The following is an 18,334-nucleotide window of genomic DNA, read 5'->3' as shown; positions in this document are numbered from 1 at the left end:
CATAAGGAGGTTCTTGGATGCTCATCATCTTCTTTGAGGTAGGCTGGGTGTTGTCAGGAGTTAACCTGTCTTATTGTCAAAGAGTCTTTAAAATATTGAAAGCATCTTTAAATACCATGTTCTGTAGGTCTCTGAGGCTTTTGAAGAACAATTGATCCAGCATTTCAGACTGTCCCACTCAGGACTCATATTAAGCCTGGAATTTCTCAACATTTAGAAACTTGACCACAAATGTTATTCCTAGCTTGTTTAACCATTTCCCCCAATTTCATTTGGGCCTCTACAAAGATACTATTTCACTCTAAATCAGCTGGAAGAAACCTTAAGAGATTGACGCCCATTTCCCTTAAGGGGGTGGGGGGTGTTGGGTAGGTCTTTGTTTGCTCTCGGGCTACAGATGCTTATTTTCATTGGGAGTTGGTTATAAGTTATTATTGGTCTTATTCAGAGAGAAAAATTAGGTTGGACTCAGGGATGTCTCTCTTTTCCTTTATCTTTCTTTTGTAGGTATGGAGATAGGGGTTGAAAAGAAAGAAGGGGAGATATAGGAGATAGGATAAAAGTAGATTATTGAATCTACCCTTCAACCTAAGGTGTTAATTGTTACTCACAAATAAGGTTATTTTTAATTCATTGTTATAGAATTTTGTATATAGATACAAAAAAAGTTTAATTTTGATACATTGATATAGAATTCAAATTTAAGATTATTCTCCACCATACATTATGTATATTTCTACTCTAATAGGAGGTATTGAACCCATACAACTCGATTATAATACAAAGTTTACTTCCAATACTTTGAAAGTGCTATTGCAGGCTATTTAGGATAATTAAGCTATACAAGCTAATTGTTAGTTGAACAAATCAGGGTCATATCAATTATTAGTCTGTTTTTATCACAAGAATAGACATCCTGAGGTTTAACAGGTAGATATGATTCTATAGATAGCGAAGGTAAAATAGTCAGATAAGGTTTACAAAGAATTCTTAACAGGCAAGACTTCCAATGGAGGAATTCGGACACCAACCCAGCCACAATACTTTTCACCTACAAATTGTCCTCCCTACAAGATGTGCAGGGATAAAGATGAACCAGAAATTGAGGGAATGGCCAACCAATGATGGGTCTAGCTTAAGACCCATGCCATGAAAAGGAGCCCTCTCCTGACACTTTTAATGATATCCTGCTATACTTACAAACAGGACCTAGCATTCTTGACATCAGAGAGGCTTCACCCAGAAACTGATGGAAACTGATGCAGAGACTCACAGCCAAACATTAAGTAGAGCTTGGGGGATCCTGTGGAAGAGGGGAAGGAAGGATTGAAGGAGTGCCGGGGGTCAAAGACACCACAACAAAACCTACAGGATCAACTAACTTAGGCCCATGGGGGCCACAGAGACTAAACTGCCGACCAGAGAGCATACACTGGACTGACCTATGGGACAGTTGTGCTGCTTGGTCTTCATGTGGGCCTCCTAACAGCATAAGCAAGGGCCATCTCTAACTCTGTTGTCTGCCTACTGGGAATAGACGAGAGAGGGATGACTGTAGTTAAGATGTAAAATTAATTGATTCATTAATAATTAAAATTTTAAAGTTGGGGCATGCCTGTAATCCCAGCACACTGGCAGGCATAAGCAGGGGAATTTTTGTGAGTTCAAGGCCAGTCTGGTCTCCAAAGTGACTCAAGGACAGCTGAGGCTACACAGAGAAACCTTGTTTCAAAAAACCAAAAGGAAAAAGTTGGTGAGATAAAGTTATAAACTAACATTTCTCTCTTACCATGGTGTATATATACTGCCAAATCTCTCTCCCTGCCCCCTCTGCCTCCCCCACCCCCATGATATAAAGGTGACTGCCTAATTGTCAAAGTAAACTAACTTCTAAATAGAAGTTTCAAAAGCTCACTTGTGAGAGGGTGGCACACTTTGGGATTAGCAGAGGAAGAATTCATTGTGTGCTGGAGAAACATAAAGCAGATTCTGGCAATTCCAATGTGGAGCTAGTGAGATAGCAGCCAGCTCTCTTTCTTGCAGATGAGGCTGGATGTGAAGGAAACCATGGGAGCGGAAGCTTTGTGTGACAACTCCATGTTCCAGCCGAGCCAAGAGCCATGTGACAAATATTCTAGGGAAAGGGTCCACAAAGGTGTCTGGAAACCTTGCTGAGACTTGGGGGCTGAGTTTGAAATCTTTAAAGCATAACATTGACCTCTTAGCTGTAAAAAAAAATCAAAGATTTTCTCTTTTTTTTTTTCTTTTTTTAAAAATTTTTTTTCTTTTTTTTTTTATTAATTTATTCTTGTTACATCTCAATGTTTATCCCATCCCTTGCCATCCCTTGTATCCTCCCATTCCTCCACCCCCCATTTTCCCATTATTCCCCTCCCCTATGACTGTTCCTGAGGGGGATTACCTCCCCCTATATATTCTCATAGGGTATCAAGTCTCTTCTTGGCTACCTGCTGTCCTTCCTCTGAGTGCCACCAGGTCTCCCCCTCCAGGGGACATGGTCAAATGTGAGGCACCAGAGTACGTGAGAAAGTCATATCACACTCTCCACTCAACTGTGGAGACTGTTCTGACCATAGGCTAGATCTGGGATGGCTCAGCCGTTAAAGGCTAGGCTCACAACCAAAAATATGAGATTTTTCTCTTTAAAGAGCTTCAAAAGCATAGGAAACTGGCTTACCATTGAGATGTTATGCAGCACTGCCACCAGCTGGACGTAGAGAGGCATTGTAGAGCTCTGACTGTTTACCTAGAAAGGCGGCCTAGCAAGAACACTTGAGTTGTTGCTGTTCCTGGTTCTGCCCCCTACTGTTTACCTATCCTGCGGTTATCCTCGCCTCTCTCAGTGCTACTATCCGGCGGCTAAAGATGTATCTAAGAAGTGATTTGACACATCGATCGAGGATCAGGTTTAAAATGTACGATGCATAATCGGATTTTGTAAAGTATTGAAACTAAATGCCAGAGCAGAGTGGGTTTCATGACAATTATGAAATATAAAATAGAGTACTTAGTATACTATATCAGGTTGGTAGCAAATTTAGTGATTGGGTTTTCTTTAGAATGTATGGTTCCTCTGAAACTGTGGGAAGATGCAATTCGAATTACAATTACTCTAAGAGAAAGTGCCTCGTGTCTATGAGAGATCATCTGTTGAATGACTCAGTTTGATAAACTTGGTTTATACAGAGGTGGGTCTGGAACTGAATATAAGGTGACAAGCGTTAGAAAGGACTGAATTACTCTGTTGGGGAGAGGGGTGCGGTGGAGTGAGGTCAGGAGACTCTTCCTTGTAGCAGAAGGGGAGTATTAGTCACAGAAATCAGCCCAGGCAGAGAATAATTATGAAAAGATGCAGGGATAAAGTGGAAAGATTGTAAGTGCCAGAGAAGATGGAGGAGACACTGGGAGAAAAAGGCCCTCTGTATCAACTAAGCAAGGCGCGTGTGAGCTCACAGAGACTGACGCTCCAAGCATGGGGCTTACATGGGTCGGCCTGAGGTCCTCTGTGGTGTGTATATTATAGCTACTTGCTTAGTAGTTTTCTGAGACTCCTGACCGTGAGAACGAGTGGGTCTCTGATTCTCACGCCTGGTCTTAGGACTCTTTTCCGTCTGTTGTGTTGCTTTTTCCAACTTCAATATGATGGTTTTAACTTCAGCTTATTATTTTTCATTTTGTCCTGTGTGATTGCTGTCTCTCAGAGGCCTGCTCCTTTCTCATAAAAGACAGAAAGGAAGTCAATCCTGGGGTGGTGGCAGTGGTGGGGAGGAGCCAGGAGGAGTAGAGGGAGGTGAGATATAATTGCAATATATTGTATGAGGAAAGAATCTGTTTTCAGGAAAAGGGGAAAAAAGGAAATAAAGCCATTTCCTCCTTTTCCCTTCTCCCCCTCTGTTGTTTTCTTCTTTTCTTCCCACTATGCTGTCTCCCCCTTTTCCCACCTTCCTGCAGATAAGGATGATCAAATGCTGTTGTTATAGATTTCCTTTGTTTCCTGAGACTTTCTCAATAAAGAAGCCTCATATGCAAATGCCTTGTAAACAGTTTTTAAAGTTTTGTTTGTTTTTATGGTTTGTAGACTTTTTTTTTTTTTTTTTTTTTTTTTTTTTTTTTTGTCTCTTATTTTGGCAGGATTGCTGGGATTGGTGTGGTATAACAAACAGGAAAGTGTGTGAAGCGAGGTGGTGCCACACTTGAACTAAGGGAATAATCTCCGGAGTCCGTGATTTAGGGGCCGATGTTAAACCTCTGTGGGATGTTTGGGGACAGCTGGCCCTAGCTACATCCAGTTTGCTGCATCTTGTGCTGCCTAGTTTGATGTCAGCTGCACCAACTAGAGTATTCAGAGAGGAGGGAGCGTCATTGAGAAAAATGCCCCTACGATATTCAGCCAAAGGACATTGTCTTATTTAGTGGCTGGTGGAGGAGGGCCTGTCTATTATAGGTGGTGTCCTCCCTGGGCTGGTGATCCTGGGTTCTATAAGGAAGCGAGCAGGCTGGACAAGCCTTGAGGAGCAAGCCAGTAAGCAGCACCCTTCCACGGCCACTGTAGCATGGCCTCCAGGTTCCTGCTCCCTGTGAGTTCCTGCCCTACTGCTTTTGATGATGAACTGTTCTGTGGAACTGTGAGTGATATAAGCCCTTTCCCCCTCAAGTTGCTTTTGGCCATAATGTTTCATCACAGCAACAGTAATCCTAACGAAGACAAGGGCTTGAGGACTCCATTTTCCTCCCTGCCTCCTTTCTTCCCTCCTCCTGATTCCTGTGTTCACCTTCCCCTTCTCTGTTCTGTCTGACAAATAGGAGTTACATGCATGTATCATATTCAACATGATGTACTGAAACATGCATACGTCATGGGATGGCTATATCGAGGCATCCCTTTGCTGTCTTGTGTTGCTCTCTACATCGGGTGAGGGTCTCATGCCAGCTGGTGATCTGATGGAGTGTGCTTTCTTTAACTCCTGCCCTGACTTCCCTCAGGGATGGGCTGTAAACCAGGAAGTGTGAGATGAAATGAATCCTCCTCCCTAAGTGATGTTTGATAATGGTGTTTATTACAGCAATAGAAAGCACTCGCATATGTACAATTAAGTCTGGATTCCACATATGAGAGAAAACATGTAATATTTTGTCTTTCTTCCCATTACTTTATCTTGTTTCTCTCTTTGGAACTCTTCCTCATGGTCTTTCTCATACTTTCACTTACATTTAACAAAGGTGTGCACATATATAAATGTGCATATATGTACCCCTGCCTGGCTGGGCCGCAGATTTCTCTGCCTCCAACTCCTGCTAGGACACCCAGCCAATCAGGGGACATTTAAGTGCACACAAAGATTCCTTAGCAAGGACCCAAGCATTCATGTTTCCCTCTAGTGGCTGTATTAAGGTCAGAACCATCACATCACAAATACAATTAATGATGCAGATAGAAAGTCTCGAAGCAGCAGTTCAGAATGATCCCTCACTGTCAACAGTTCTGCAAAGAAATGGATGTAATTCTGAGTTTCTGAACATTGGCACTTCTGACACTTGGACTTGATGATTCTTATTGTGGGAAGCTGGCTTGTATGTATATCGTAGAATATTCAGGCTGCATCTTCGTATGTCAGCAGTACCTCACAATTGTGACAACCAACACTTCACAGGTCTCCCTAAAGCTCTCTGTGCCTTGGTTGAGAGTCAAGGCTGTAAATACCGTCATTTGTTTTCCTAATTGAAAACGTGAATATGCACAGCACAAGTAAGAGATATGAGGCAGGATGCAGATATGAAAAGGGCAATTAAATCAGATCATAAGTGGGGCTTGTTTTAAGATTTGAGAAGGGAATGTGTAAAGAAGTTGAGGAATACCAGGAAGACTTAGTCCCTTCAGCAGGGACTTCATAGAGGAAGGCTGTTACCACATTTGGTCTGGTTGGGGACAAGGTGCGTGCACAGCTGTGTCCATAAGCTAATGGTGGGTGCTATGGTTTTGGTATAGTTTGAGTGTGAAACCCCAGAGATTCACATCATTAGAAGCTTGGCCCCTATAAAACCCTATATAAAGCTCCTATAGTGATAGGACCTTTCAAGGTGAGGTATAGTGAGAAGTTGAACTTGGCCCCTCCCTGTTTTCTGGTGTCCTGTCTTGTCACCTTCAGTGCCACAAGCTCACATTGTACCATGAGCCCATTGGCCATGCTATGCTTTTTTGGACTTTAACCTCCCAAACCATGAACTAAAGAAATGTTTTCTTCTTCTTCTTCTTCTTCTTCTTCTTCTTCTTCTTCTTCTTCTTCTTCTTCTTCTTCTTCTTCTTCTTCTTCTTCTTCTTCTTCTACAGTTCTACAGACTGAGCAGGTTGTATTTTGTATTTTCAGTGTTTGTTTGTGTGTGCATATATATATATATATATATACACACATACATATATATACACACATAAACATGTGTAACAACAAAAAATAAAGAGACCATGATTTGAAAAGACCAGGGTGGAGGTACATCTGAGGGTTTTGAAGATAGAAAAGGAAAGGGGAGGAATGATGTAATTATTATAATTACATTATAATCTCCAAAAGAAAAAGTAAACAGAAAACAACATTTCCAATGTGTTCCACAACAGCCAGAGGAGCTGTGTCTTTTCCTTTTCCCCATCACCCACTGGAGAAAGAGAGAGAGAGAGAGAGAGAGAGAGAGAGAGAGAGAGAGAGAGAGAGAGAGAGAGAGAGAGAGAGAGAGAGAGAGAGAGAGAGAGAGAGAGAGAGAGAGAGAAGCCATTTACTATGATGTTTGGGAGCCGAACCCAGTGTAACCAAGGGAGCATTTGAAAGGCTCATAGTCCTTGAAAGTTTGGTTGAGAACCTAAAGGAAGGGAATGAAAGAATTACTTTGGACAAATGAATCCTAGTTTTCTTACAGCTCTAACACTGATCGGAGGAACACTGCCACACTCATGATGACTTTTGCCATGTGGATTCTGAACTCCAGCTTATCTTTTGTTTTCTTAGATTAACCAGAGACTACACATGGTATATACCCACTTATAATTGGGCACTTACCAGGAGATTGGAATAGATGTGAGGACATCCTACTGAGACTCTAGGTAAGAGAAATACAGGAGATGGGAAAATAGAAGGACTCAGAGGGTCCTAGAAACCTACAAGAAGAACATGGTGATGCGTGGATCGGGGCCCAGAGGGTTCTGCTCAAACAAACTATTGCACTCACCAAGGACAATACAATAGTAAACATCGAGCCCCTACTCTGATCTCCCCAATGGACAGGACATTCTCCACAGATATGTGAAGAGTGGGGACTGACTCTGACATGAACTCTGGTGCTCCATATTTGACCACCTCCCCTTGGTGGGGAGGCCTGGTGGCACTAAAAGAAAGAATAAGCAGGCTACCAAGATGAGACTTGACAGCCTATGACTTTATAGTGGGGGGAGGAGGTCCCGTGGGTCTTAGACGTAGGGGGAGGGAATAGGGTAAAAGTGGGAGGGAGGGAGGGAGGGAGGAAGGGGAGGATACAAGTGATGGGATAGCAATTTAGCTGTAATCTGAATAAATTAATAAAATTAAAATTAAATTAAAAAAAAACCGATTAACCAGAGACTAAAGAGCAGAGGCCCGATGTTTTGCAGTAGTTAGGAAACTGAGCCGAATCAAAAGGTTTTGAAGTAGTTATGCAACTGAGGCTCCCCAAAACCTAGGGCTACCTAGAGTGACAAGGACACTCAATGTGTGCTTTCCAAAGACTGAAAATCTGGGCTGTAATTGTTCACACACATTTATTCCGTGAATTAAGGCAAGCCGCCCACTAAAAGTGACTTTGCATAGTCAGAGTTGAGGTGTACAAGGAGTGGTGAGGTGAGCCCAAGATCCATACCATTTTCATAGAGAATGGAACTATTTCCTGCCTTAGAGAAATCTTACGTAAGCCATCTCTCCTGAAACCCAATTCTCAATGGGGTTTTTAGTTTTCTCTTGCCTGATCTGTTCCCTAAGGATTAACTGCTGCATCCTATTTGTTTTCCTTTTACAGATTCATTGCACAATATAAAATTAGCAGGGAATTCACAAATCCTCCCTTCTGGGGTTCTCTGTAGTCCTAAATTATTGGAACAGATCACAGCCTCTCCATGGTTGGCTAAGCATGGAGCATAGGGGGTGTTCACTTTGAACAACATGTCCTTGAGTGTGCTGTCTGGCAAAACTTTCCCCACTCTGTATGTGGACATATTTCAAAAGAAAACAGCTAGCCTGGCTTTTCAGAGAGTGTTCTGGGAAATGGAAGACTTTTACCTTAAAATTTGTGGTCCAGACTTCTTATGTGTATGTGTGTGTGTTGTTGTTGTTTTGTTTTTTGGTTTTTCAAGACAGGGCTTCTCTGTGTATCCTTGACTGTCCTGGACTCACTTTGTAGACCAGGCTGGTCTCAAACCCACAGCAATCCGCCTGTCTCTGCCTCCCGAGTGCTGAGGTTAAAGGCGTGCACCACAATGGCCAGTGTGTGTGTGTGTGTGTGTGTGTGTGTGTGTGTGTGTGTGTGTATTACAGTTATTTTACCTTCCCTCCTTTGAGTACATTTAGCCTGTGTTGTGGTTTGAATGAGAAATGCTTCTGACTGGATCATGTGTTGAATTCCTGGTGCCCATTTGGTGGTTCTGTTTTTAGGAAGTTGTGTGGCCTGATTAGCATAGGGGCCACAAGGCACGATCTCTGCTCTCCTTGCTTCTCTTTGCCACCACTTGAGGCCCCATCAAGATGGACTCTACCCTCTGAGCCCAAATAAGTCGCTTCTCTCAGGTGGTTTTTTTTTTGTTTTTTTGTTTTTGTTGTTGTTGTTGTTGTTTTAAATTGGACCACAAGAGTAACAAATACATTCTATATGGTTGTGATTTTTTCCCCCAACTTGGCAAATTGGAGGACGCATTATCTTTTCTTAATGGAGGTCTTCTGGGACTGTGGTAGTTTGAATAAAAGCAGCCCTCATAGATCCATTGGGAATGGCCTTGTTGGAGGAAGGGTGTTACTCTGGAGGCAGGCTTTAAGGTCTCATATGCCCAAGCTAGGGACAGTCTCCTGCTGCTTTGAGGCTCAAGATGGAGAACTCTCAGTTCCTCTAGCACCATGTCTGCCTGTACACTGCCATCCTTCCTGCCATGATAACAGTGGACTAAACCTCTGAACTTGCAAGCCAGCCCCAAGTAAATGTTTTCCTTTATAGTGTTATCATGTATTATGGGGCTTTTGAGGTTCCCTCTTGAGGTTTAATAATAATAAAGACACAGAGGCATTTATAGTTTAAAGCTATTGGCCTTTGGCTGGGGCAGTCTCTCAGCTAGCTTCTGACTTAACCCAACTTCGCTTCATCAGCTCTCTATATTTGACTCTCACTGCCCTGCCTCCCTGCCGAACTACATTTCTCCTTCTGTCTCTGGTGCCAGTCTCTCTGCCTAGTCAGGTGGCTCTGCAAGACTTCTTGCCCAGCTCTGGTAGCCAATTCCTTATTATGCAAAAAGCGATGCTCCTTACTCAAACCACTTGGCTTTCGGGGCTGGGTGATCTTTCCTTAGGGCAGCTTGGGCTTCTTTCCCTCTTTTTTATTATTACATTTCTTTTTTATCGTATACATTTATACATAAATAAAATAAACTACATACTTCTGTTCATACAAAGAGCAGAGGAGTAGCCTCAGTTGTTCTGTGCGCTCTGCACACCTCATACAATTATAATTTTACAACTGTATAATGCTTGTGAAAATTATGTTTTCAGAACAAAAGAACCAGACTCACTGACACTGGATCAGACCTGATAGGATTCATCCCTCTCAGCATGCTGGACACTGATATCCTGCATCCTTCATGTTCCAGCCCCAGGCGCTTCAGTTGCTGTTCCCCATCAGAACAGGACAGCTCCCAAGACAGCTTCATAGAAAGCTTCTAATCCCAATTGGTTTCAGCATTTCAGACTGTCCCACACAGGACTCCTATTAAGCCTGGAATTTCTCAACATTTAGAAACTGGACCACAAATGCTATCCTTGGCTTGCTTAACCATTTCCCCAATTTTATTTGGGCGCCTTTGAAGGTGTTACTTGCCCTAAATCAGCTGAAAAAACTTTAAGAGAATGACATCCAATTTCCTCCAAGGGGAGTTGGGTAGATTTCTGTTTACTCTCCTGGTCAACAGATGCTTATTTTCATCAGTAGTTGGTTTTACGTTATTGGTCTTATTCAGAGAGAAAACTTGACTGGAATCAGGGACATCTCTCTTTTCCTTTATCTTTCTTTCATAGATAAGAATATGGGAGCTGAAAAGAAAGGGGGATATAGAAATATATAGGGATGACAGAACAAAAAGTAGATTATTGAATCTACTCTTCAACTTAAGGCCTTGTTACTCACAAATAAGGTTATTTTTAATTCATTGGTATAGAATTTTGTATATTGATGCAAAATATAGTTAATTCTGATACATTGGTATAAAATTAAAATTTAAGATTATTCTTCACACACAATATATATTTTTCTACCCTAATATGAGGTATTGTACCTATCCAAATCAATCATAATACAATGTTTACTTCCAATACCTTGAAAGTGCTATTGCAGGCTGTTTAGTAGGAAAATTAAGTAATACAAGCTAATTGTTAGTTGAGCAAATCATGGTCATGTCAATTGCTAGTCTATTTTTATCACAAGAATATATATCCTGGGCCTAACAGATAGATATAGTTCTATGGATATATAAGGTAAAATAGTTATATGAGGTCTTCAAAGGCCTCAGAGACCTACAGAATATGGCATTTAAAGCTGTTTTTATTATTCTAAAGATTCTTTGACAAGACAGGTTGACTCCTGGGAATACCCAGCCCATGTCAAAGCTTGGCTTTCTTTTAAAGGCAGGTGAGGAAGTGCCAACCACTTACATATCCTGCTAGCCTGGTTCTAGCTCAGCTTAACAATTGAGATCACAGGGAAATGCTTTTTTATAAGTAAATACAATATTTGTGGGTCATCCCAACAGCCTTGATCATGGTGTCTCTTTACAGCAATAGAAAGCCTAACTAAAACAGGATCTGATTGTAATTGTAGACCTATGACTGATAAATAGATGGTATTTTATTGCACTGTAGCTTTGCTAGAATATGCCTTGGGGTGTGAAAAAGTTAATTTACTTATTGCAGTTGTTGAATTATACTTCTATTGCAGGATAAAAAAGATTAAGAATAATCTTAGCTGTATTCTTTTATGCTACTTTATGGTGACATGAGAAGATTGTGTTGAATCCTATGATGGTTCAGAGGACAAGCAAGACCCATTCCATATTTTCTCATAGAAAGTCTGGAGAGGAGAGAGTTGCTGACACAAAACGGGGCCCAAAATAAAGCCAGATGGGAAGGCTCTACTAAATGGTTACCACCATTTCATTCTGGCAGGATTGAAACTGGGGCACCCTAAACAAAATCTAGGCTTCCCTTGAAAAACATCTCACAAAGTAGAAGTCTACGAAAATGCCCATTGAGACTCTTGAATGTGGAGAGAAAACTTACAAGGATTACCACTATCATACAGCTGTTAAGCCAGGAAGACCAGATAACTGAAATATGATAAATACGACTGTCAAGGCAAAGTACCCCAAGATGAATGAAAGAAATGATGAACAACTGATGCTGATTTCAGAATGAACAAGCTTCTTTTAATTAGCAGTTGTTACATATAAGGTTTTTCACAACAAAGAGCAATGCTTAAAGCCGGAAGTCAGGTGCCACTGGTTTCCTTTGTCCTGGCATCTGGAGGGAATGGAATAAGGCTCATTCCCCCACCCCCCGCAGTCCCCCGCCTCTCTCTCTCTGTGTGTGTATAGTACCAGATGCCCTGGAACTTGCATTATAGTCCAGGCTGCCCTTGAACTCACAGAGATCCAACTGCCTTTGCCTCCCGAGTGCTGGGGTTAAAGGTGTGTACCACCATTGCTCAGTTAAGACCCTATTTTGTTTTTGTTTTAGACTATATATAAGTGAAAATATAAACAAGCCCTCCTACTATTAAGACCTGATTCTCAGAAGTCCTTCCTTTTATTAGCTTCTATTCCTTACGGGTTCATTGCCTACTGAAAACTGTGCCTTACACATTAACTTTATACTAATCCTACACAAGAATATACAAACCCTCCCCTTCTAAGCTCCTGCTAGCCCCGGGCTATGAAAAAAGGTCCCATATGGAAGGATAATTGCTAGAAATATTGTGTACAAATTACACAAACACCAGACACCAGTCAGAACATCTGCACAGAAACTTGTCACTAATGTTTTCTTCAGATCTTGTTTACCTCAACTCTGTGGCTGATGTGAAGGAGATAAAATAATACTCCTTCAAAAATAAGCCTGTTTGAAACAGAAATGTGGGCACCTCCCTGCTATCATCTGAGACCCTGGCTTGTTAGTAAAGCTTTCATGACACACTCTCTTCCCTTCTTTTACCGCCTTCACTCTGCCATTTCATTCATAGGCTCAGTAGTCAACAGTGACACGGATCTTCTGTGACTACACTAGTTAGTTCCTATGCTTGTATCTAAGAAACGTGTTTTTGGCTTACCATGGCAAATCTGAAGCAGTATCTGTTGTGTGTTTCTTGGGTGTTGTGTGGATGACCCACATAGACCTATCCCAAAAACCATACTCCAGCATTCATAAATACCAATTCTCAGGAATGATGCGGACACGAATCAACCTTGCAATCCATGTCATATACAAGTAAATAATTAACTTCTACATTCTCTCTCTCTCTCTCTCTCTCTCTCTCTCTCTCTCTCTCTCTCACACACACACACACACACACACACACACACACACACATACACACACACACAACTTGGCTGTACTCATGTGCATAAACCTTCCATCCTTCGTGCCTGCTAGTGTTACATGCATTAACTTTACTGTTTCATGACCCCATGTGTTCTAATTTGCGTTCTAATGCTGTAATAAACACCAAAAGCAACTTCAGGATCACAGTTCTTCACTGAGAAAATTCAGGGAAGAAACTCAGAATAGGAAGTTGAGGCAGGAAATTGGATAGAAACCATGGAGGAACTCTGCTTGGCGATTCACTCACTGGCACATCCACAGCTGGATTCCTGGTACAGGCCTTGAGATGGGACCACTCAGTTGGCTGTGTCGTCCTACAACAGTTAGGAACCAAGACAAAAAATTCTCACAGTGTGGCCACAAGCCAGTCAAATGGAAGCAGTTCCTTTCAGAGGAACCCAGGTTGTACTAAGCTGGGAACAAAAGATAATCATGATACTATGCAAACACAGAATTATGGCCTTTATAAAGTCATTAACAAATGATGCCCAATTTGTTATTCCAGTCACTTGTACTGAATATTTTTAGCATACAAATATCAAAAAAAGTTATTTATATGATTTTCAGTCTTTGCAACCTGAGGAGGGCTTTCATTTTTATTTTTCCAATAAGCCAAAGTCTTCTTGGTTCTTAATAACTGTCCAGTAAGGTGTTGATGTCTCTTTCTTTCCAACTCTCAGCTATGCTTATGTGTTTTCCTCTGGAATCATATGGTAGTAAGGGTTTTTGGCGACATAAAAAAGAAACCTTCTTTGGGAAATCTTTTATCTGGGAGACTGGCAGGCAAATGGTGGAAGGTGTTCACTCCAAAGGCAATGACATGAGGAAAAAAGATCAGTGATCCAGTAGGTCACAGGGGTCCATAGAACAGCAGGAGTCAGTCCTAGTCACAGTGAGCAGGTGGCATTGGGACAAGTTCCTTCTAGACAGGACAATGAGGGGTGTGAGAGAGAGGTGGCAGGAGGAAATGCATTGGAGAAAGAGACCAGGAAGGAGCGCTGGAACATTTAGTTGTGAGTATATGAGCTTCAGAGAGGTGAAGCCCTTCAAAACTCAGAGTTCACTTCGCCAGTGAGCCTCAGTGCCTTCTCATAGCACAGCAGGGCCTGCTTCACTTGCCCTTTCAGCTTGTGGACTAGCCCGAGGAGGCTGATGCTCTCCACCACTCGAACATTCTGCTGAATACGTTTTTCAGTCACTTTCTCCAAAGCGTTGAGTAGGTTCCTCCGGGCAAAGGACTGCTCTTCTACTCTCAGACCCTTTAAGTAGAGGGCGATCGCCTTATCTTCTGACTTCCGGTGCCATTCTTGGAAGCGGCCATAGCGAAAATGAATATCCTGCTCTATGTGAGCCACCAGATTCTTCGAGGTCAGTGCCTTCTGGAAGTTTCCCTCTGCTGTTTCATATTGGCCCATTTCTGCCTGCACTTCAGCCATGTAAACGTAAGCCATCTCGAATGTGGGCCTCAGTTTCAAAGTCTTTTGAAAATTGCAAATGGCCATCTGTGCCAAATCCTGCACATTGTCCTGCGCTCTGGACTGTCTGTTCCTGGATGTCTTCCTCTTCAGTTGAGACATTTTTTTCTTGTAGCAGAGCCCTCTCTGGTAATGTAGGTAAGCAGAGGTCGGTGAGGCCTGCAAGGCCCTGTGTAGGAGATGGAGAGCTTTGTCTAGGCAGCCTTTCCTGCGGTAATATTTGGCGGCATAGCGAACGATATAGGGTTGACAGGATGTGCTGCTGAGGGCTTCTTCAATGTGTGTTTCTGCTTCAGCTAGTTCTCCTACATCCTGAAGCTTTAGGGCAAGGAGAACTTTAATGTATGGGTCTTCTGGATTTAACCTGACAGCCTTTCTTAGTGGTTCTAGAGAAATATTATTGTCATCCGTGTCCTGGCGATAGGCTACAATGGCATAGCCAGTGTTGTACTCAGGGTTTTCAGGCTCCACTTCCAGAGCCTTTGCAAAGCAGGCCATGGCTCGTGTATAGTTCCTTCCTCCACACTTGAGCAAGGCCCAGCCTTCCTCAGAGTCCATCTCAGCACACTCCATCCTGTAGCGGAAGGGACTTGCAAACTCCTTGCAGGCATTCTCCACCTTGTCCAGGTAGGTCTGGGCTTTTGCCAAGTTGCCCATGTGGTAATGCACCCAGGCACAGTTGCCCCAGGTCACCAGGCTTCTCTTGTCCAGCTGCCCTCTCTGGACCAAGGCTTCAGCTTCCTTCAGGCTCTGCAGGGCTTCCTTGTCATGACCTTCCTGGTGTTTCACATAGGCCATGAGGTTGTGCATCCCCCCTGGGTTCTTGATGTCAAGGAACTGGACCTGCTCTGAGATTCTCATTTTCCAAATCAGGTAAGTCATCGTCTTCGAAGAGCAGCCTCCATGTGAAGTGACATCTCAGCTGAAGCAGATTCTCCTTGACCTGGTTGTGTGTACCGTTCTCCCTGTGAGGTGGAAGCAGAAAGATTTCTCAGGTGAGAAACTGACACCAAGCACAACACATTGTGCAATAATCTTGCTTACCTCCTTGAAGCCTCACATTTATTCTTCCCTTTAGAATTCCTTGATATTTTTTTCACACCAAAATGTCTTCTCAATTCTTTTAAAATAGGACTAAAAACTGCTGAAGTTGTTTTTTTATAAAACAGTGTTTGTTTCCCTCCTAGCTTATTTCTTAACACGGCTATCACAGAAATCATAGAGACTCTTTTATAATACAAGGCTTCACAACACAACTTGAGCAGTTTGAGTCTCTTCTTAACACTGTATGCTATTTTGTCATACTCCCAGCAAACATCCCAGCGATACTTGCATTTTTGTAGCTTTCCTGGGCTCTAGTTCCTTCCTTCTCTTCCTTGGACGTCTCCTGAAATCCTGATAGCCCACTCCTCTGGCTTCTCCTCCTGACTCCTCCTTCCCTGGCTGGCAGGAAGTCCAGCCCTATTCTCTCTCCTGTGCATTGATTGGCTTTAAGCTGCTTTAGTGACATAACAGGGGAATAATTGGGGAGCAAAGTTTATACAACATTTAGAAAGAAAATCAGAACTTAAACTACACAATAACCTTATGCCTACAAAGAACTCTAAGAGGGGATCTAGTTTCCTCTGCTCAGTAAGACTTCATAGTGCTAAGATGATAAAACTATCCAAAGAATTGCAGATTTAGTGCAATTCCTATAGAAGGCACATGGCATTTTAGAAATGAAATGTTTAAACCCCAAATTCTATGAAATATTTAAGACACTCCAATAATAAAATCAAATATGAAAATATAGTATTGGACTCACTATAAATCTAAAATAATCAACACATTATGGTGCTAGCATGAATAGCCCTGAAAGAAAAAAGGGACATACATGCCAAGGGGGATGGAGGCACAAAAAGTCCAGGAGACTGAACACTGATTGCATGACTAAGCCCTTCTGCCTAGGCTGCCATAGGAAAGCACTATGGACTCCATGGCGTACTCAACCGAACTTTTGTAATTTAGCAGGCTATCAATCTCAGAGCGATTTGCCTGACTGTTTCTCTTTCTAATCTTGTTCTGGTACAGTTCACTGATGCTGAACAAAAATACTTGGGTATTTCAAAAGCGCCTCTGGGAAAGTTTGGCGTTGTATCTGGACTCAGGCCTTTAGAAGACCCAACCAAGAAGGAGACAAAGAACCTAAGCATGTCTGTTCTCTCTGTCTCAGTCTAAATGAACCAAGTACATGGTCATTCCCTCTTTTCCAGGGCACTTAAAAATGATGGAGGGATTTCCATAGCAAGATTAATCATGTCCCAGGGACATCAGATTCAATCCTGCTTTTCTTTGCTTTTCCTGAACCAGTAGCCCACAGCTGAATTAGATTTTGCCCACACTTTATGGGAAATAAAGACATTGGCAGGGCAGCTAAGACACTCTGAAAACTGGACAGCAGCTGACCAGGAAGGTCTGCCTGGACAGGAGGCTCACAGGGATCCTGCTGGGGCCCTTGTGGCCTGAGGGGGAGCCACATCCACTTGTGCAAAAGCATTTGCAGTAGGAGAGCTGGGCAGCACAGGGGCAGCAGACAATGGTGGGCAATGGGGACAGAGAGCAGCCAGAATCCCATTGCCCATGTGGTTTTTTAGCATCCCCTATACAGCTGGAGGTCCCTAGCCTTTCCAACACTCAGACACTCAAGTGCAAACCACAGTCCTAGGCATCTGCTAGAGTGATGGGAACTGGACACCCAGGCACAGCTTGGACACTGACTCCATGGCCATGACTGTCATATGACAGGTCCTACCTTCTTCTATCCTCTAGTTAATTTAGCTCCACACTTTTCTACCACTGTGTTCTCTGTGTTCTGTTTTATCATACCCAACAGCTCCCAGCCCTCTCCTAGTCACTTGTGCTGGTCCTATGTTCAAGGATAGAGGGATAATTCCCCAGCTGGGAGGTGGGGACACATGCCTGTAATCACAGCTTTCAGGAAAACAGAGGAAGGCAGATCTCTGTAATTGAAGGCTAGCCTTGTCTACAAAAGCAGCCCCGGGATAGCCAAAGTACACAGAGAAAGCCTGTCTTGAAAAACCAAAACAATAACAATGACAAAACAACAAAACAAAAACCTAAAACAAGCTTCTTGTCACTCACCCAGCCCCATGCCCAGAGCACTGCCATTAAGCAAAATCCCTGGACCCCGAGGACAATTAGCATCTTGGGTCCCTTTTCGGCAATTAAAGAGAGGAGACAATACAGGAATATAAGTCGACTCAGTCAGACCTAATCAGAAGCAAAAGTGTTCTGGGTTCACTCAACTGCAGAGCAGGGAAATCCTTACCCCATGGCTGCTGAAGGCAGCAGTAGTTCTCTGGGTTTTCAGCAGAGCAGGACCCCTCAGAAACCTGCCTTGACTCTCTGCTGTCTTGTGGACTCTCCCAGCAATTATATCCTCAGCCAAGGATGGGAAACAGCTCTCTGAGCTGTGGGTGTGTTCTTGCTGTGAGCAAGAGGAAACTGAAACTGGAAAGTGAAACTAAAGCCCGCAGCACAGGGAAAAGGGGATTAATTAGCCTTTCTGCTCTTGCCTCTGAACTGCTGGGGAGAAGGCTGGGAAAGAGGCACATGACAGATCTTTTCTGCTGTCCCAGCAGACAACAACTTGTTGAAGTTTCCTCCACGCAGTTGTGCTAATGAAAAGAGACAAGATGACAGAAGAAGCTGTGTGCAGTGGCACACGCCTTTAATCCCAGCACTCAGGGAGGCAAAGGCAAGTGGATCTCTGTGAGGTTGAGGCCAGACTGGTCTACAAAGTACGTCCAGGACAACCAGGGCTTCACAGAGAAGCCCTATTTTGGAAATCAAACAGATAAATAACTAAAGTCAGAATAGCCTCTGAGTGGAATGTAGGCTCAATTTTCTTAACAAATGTAGTTTATTACGAACTTATTAACCGAGTGTACCTCACTTATAACCCGACCAACC

At 42.8% G+C, this 18,334-nt stretch overlaps 1 protein-coding gene across 1 annotated transcript; it reads right to left on the bottom strand.

Annotated features, from left to right (window-relative positions):
* Window positions 1-13,790: 13,790 nt before the first annotated feature.
* Window positions 13,791-17,921, bottom strand: LOC127189507 (interferon-induced protein with tetratricopeptide repeats 1-like). Its single transcript, XM_051146362.1, is given in 3 exon segments — window positions 13,791-15,220; window positions 15,222-15,324; window positions 17,691-17,921. Coding segments are annotated over 3 exon segments (1,398 nt in total). The 5' UTR covers window positions 17,696-17,921; the 3' UTR covers window positions 13,791-13,930.
* Window positions 17,922-18,334: the final 413 nt, after the last annotated feature.

The sequence above is a fragment of the Acomys russatus genome, chromosome 5 (assembly GCF_903995435.1).
Source record: "Acomys russatus chromosome 5, mAcoRus1.1, whole genome shotgun sequence".
Classification (NCBI taxonomy): domain Eukaryota; kingdom Metazoa; phylum Chordata; class Mammalia; order Rodentia; family Muridae; genus Acomys; species Acomys russatus.
The sequence above is the reverse complement of the archived record's forward strand: the minus strand, read 5'-3'. Positions and strand labels throughout refer to the sequence as shown.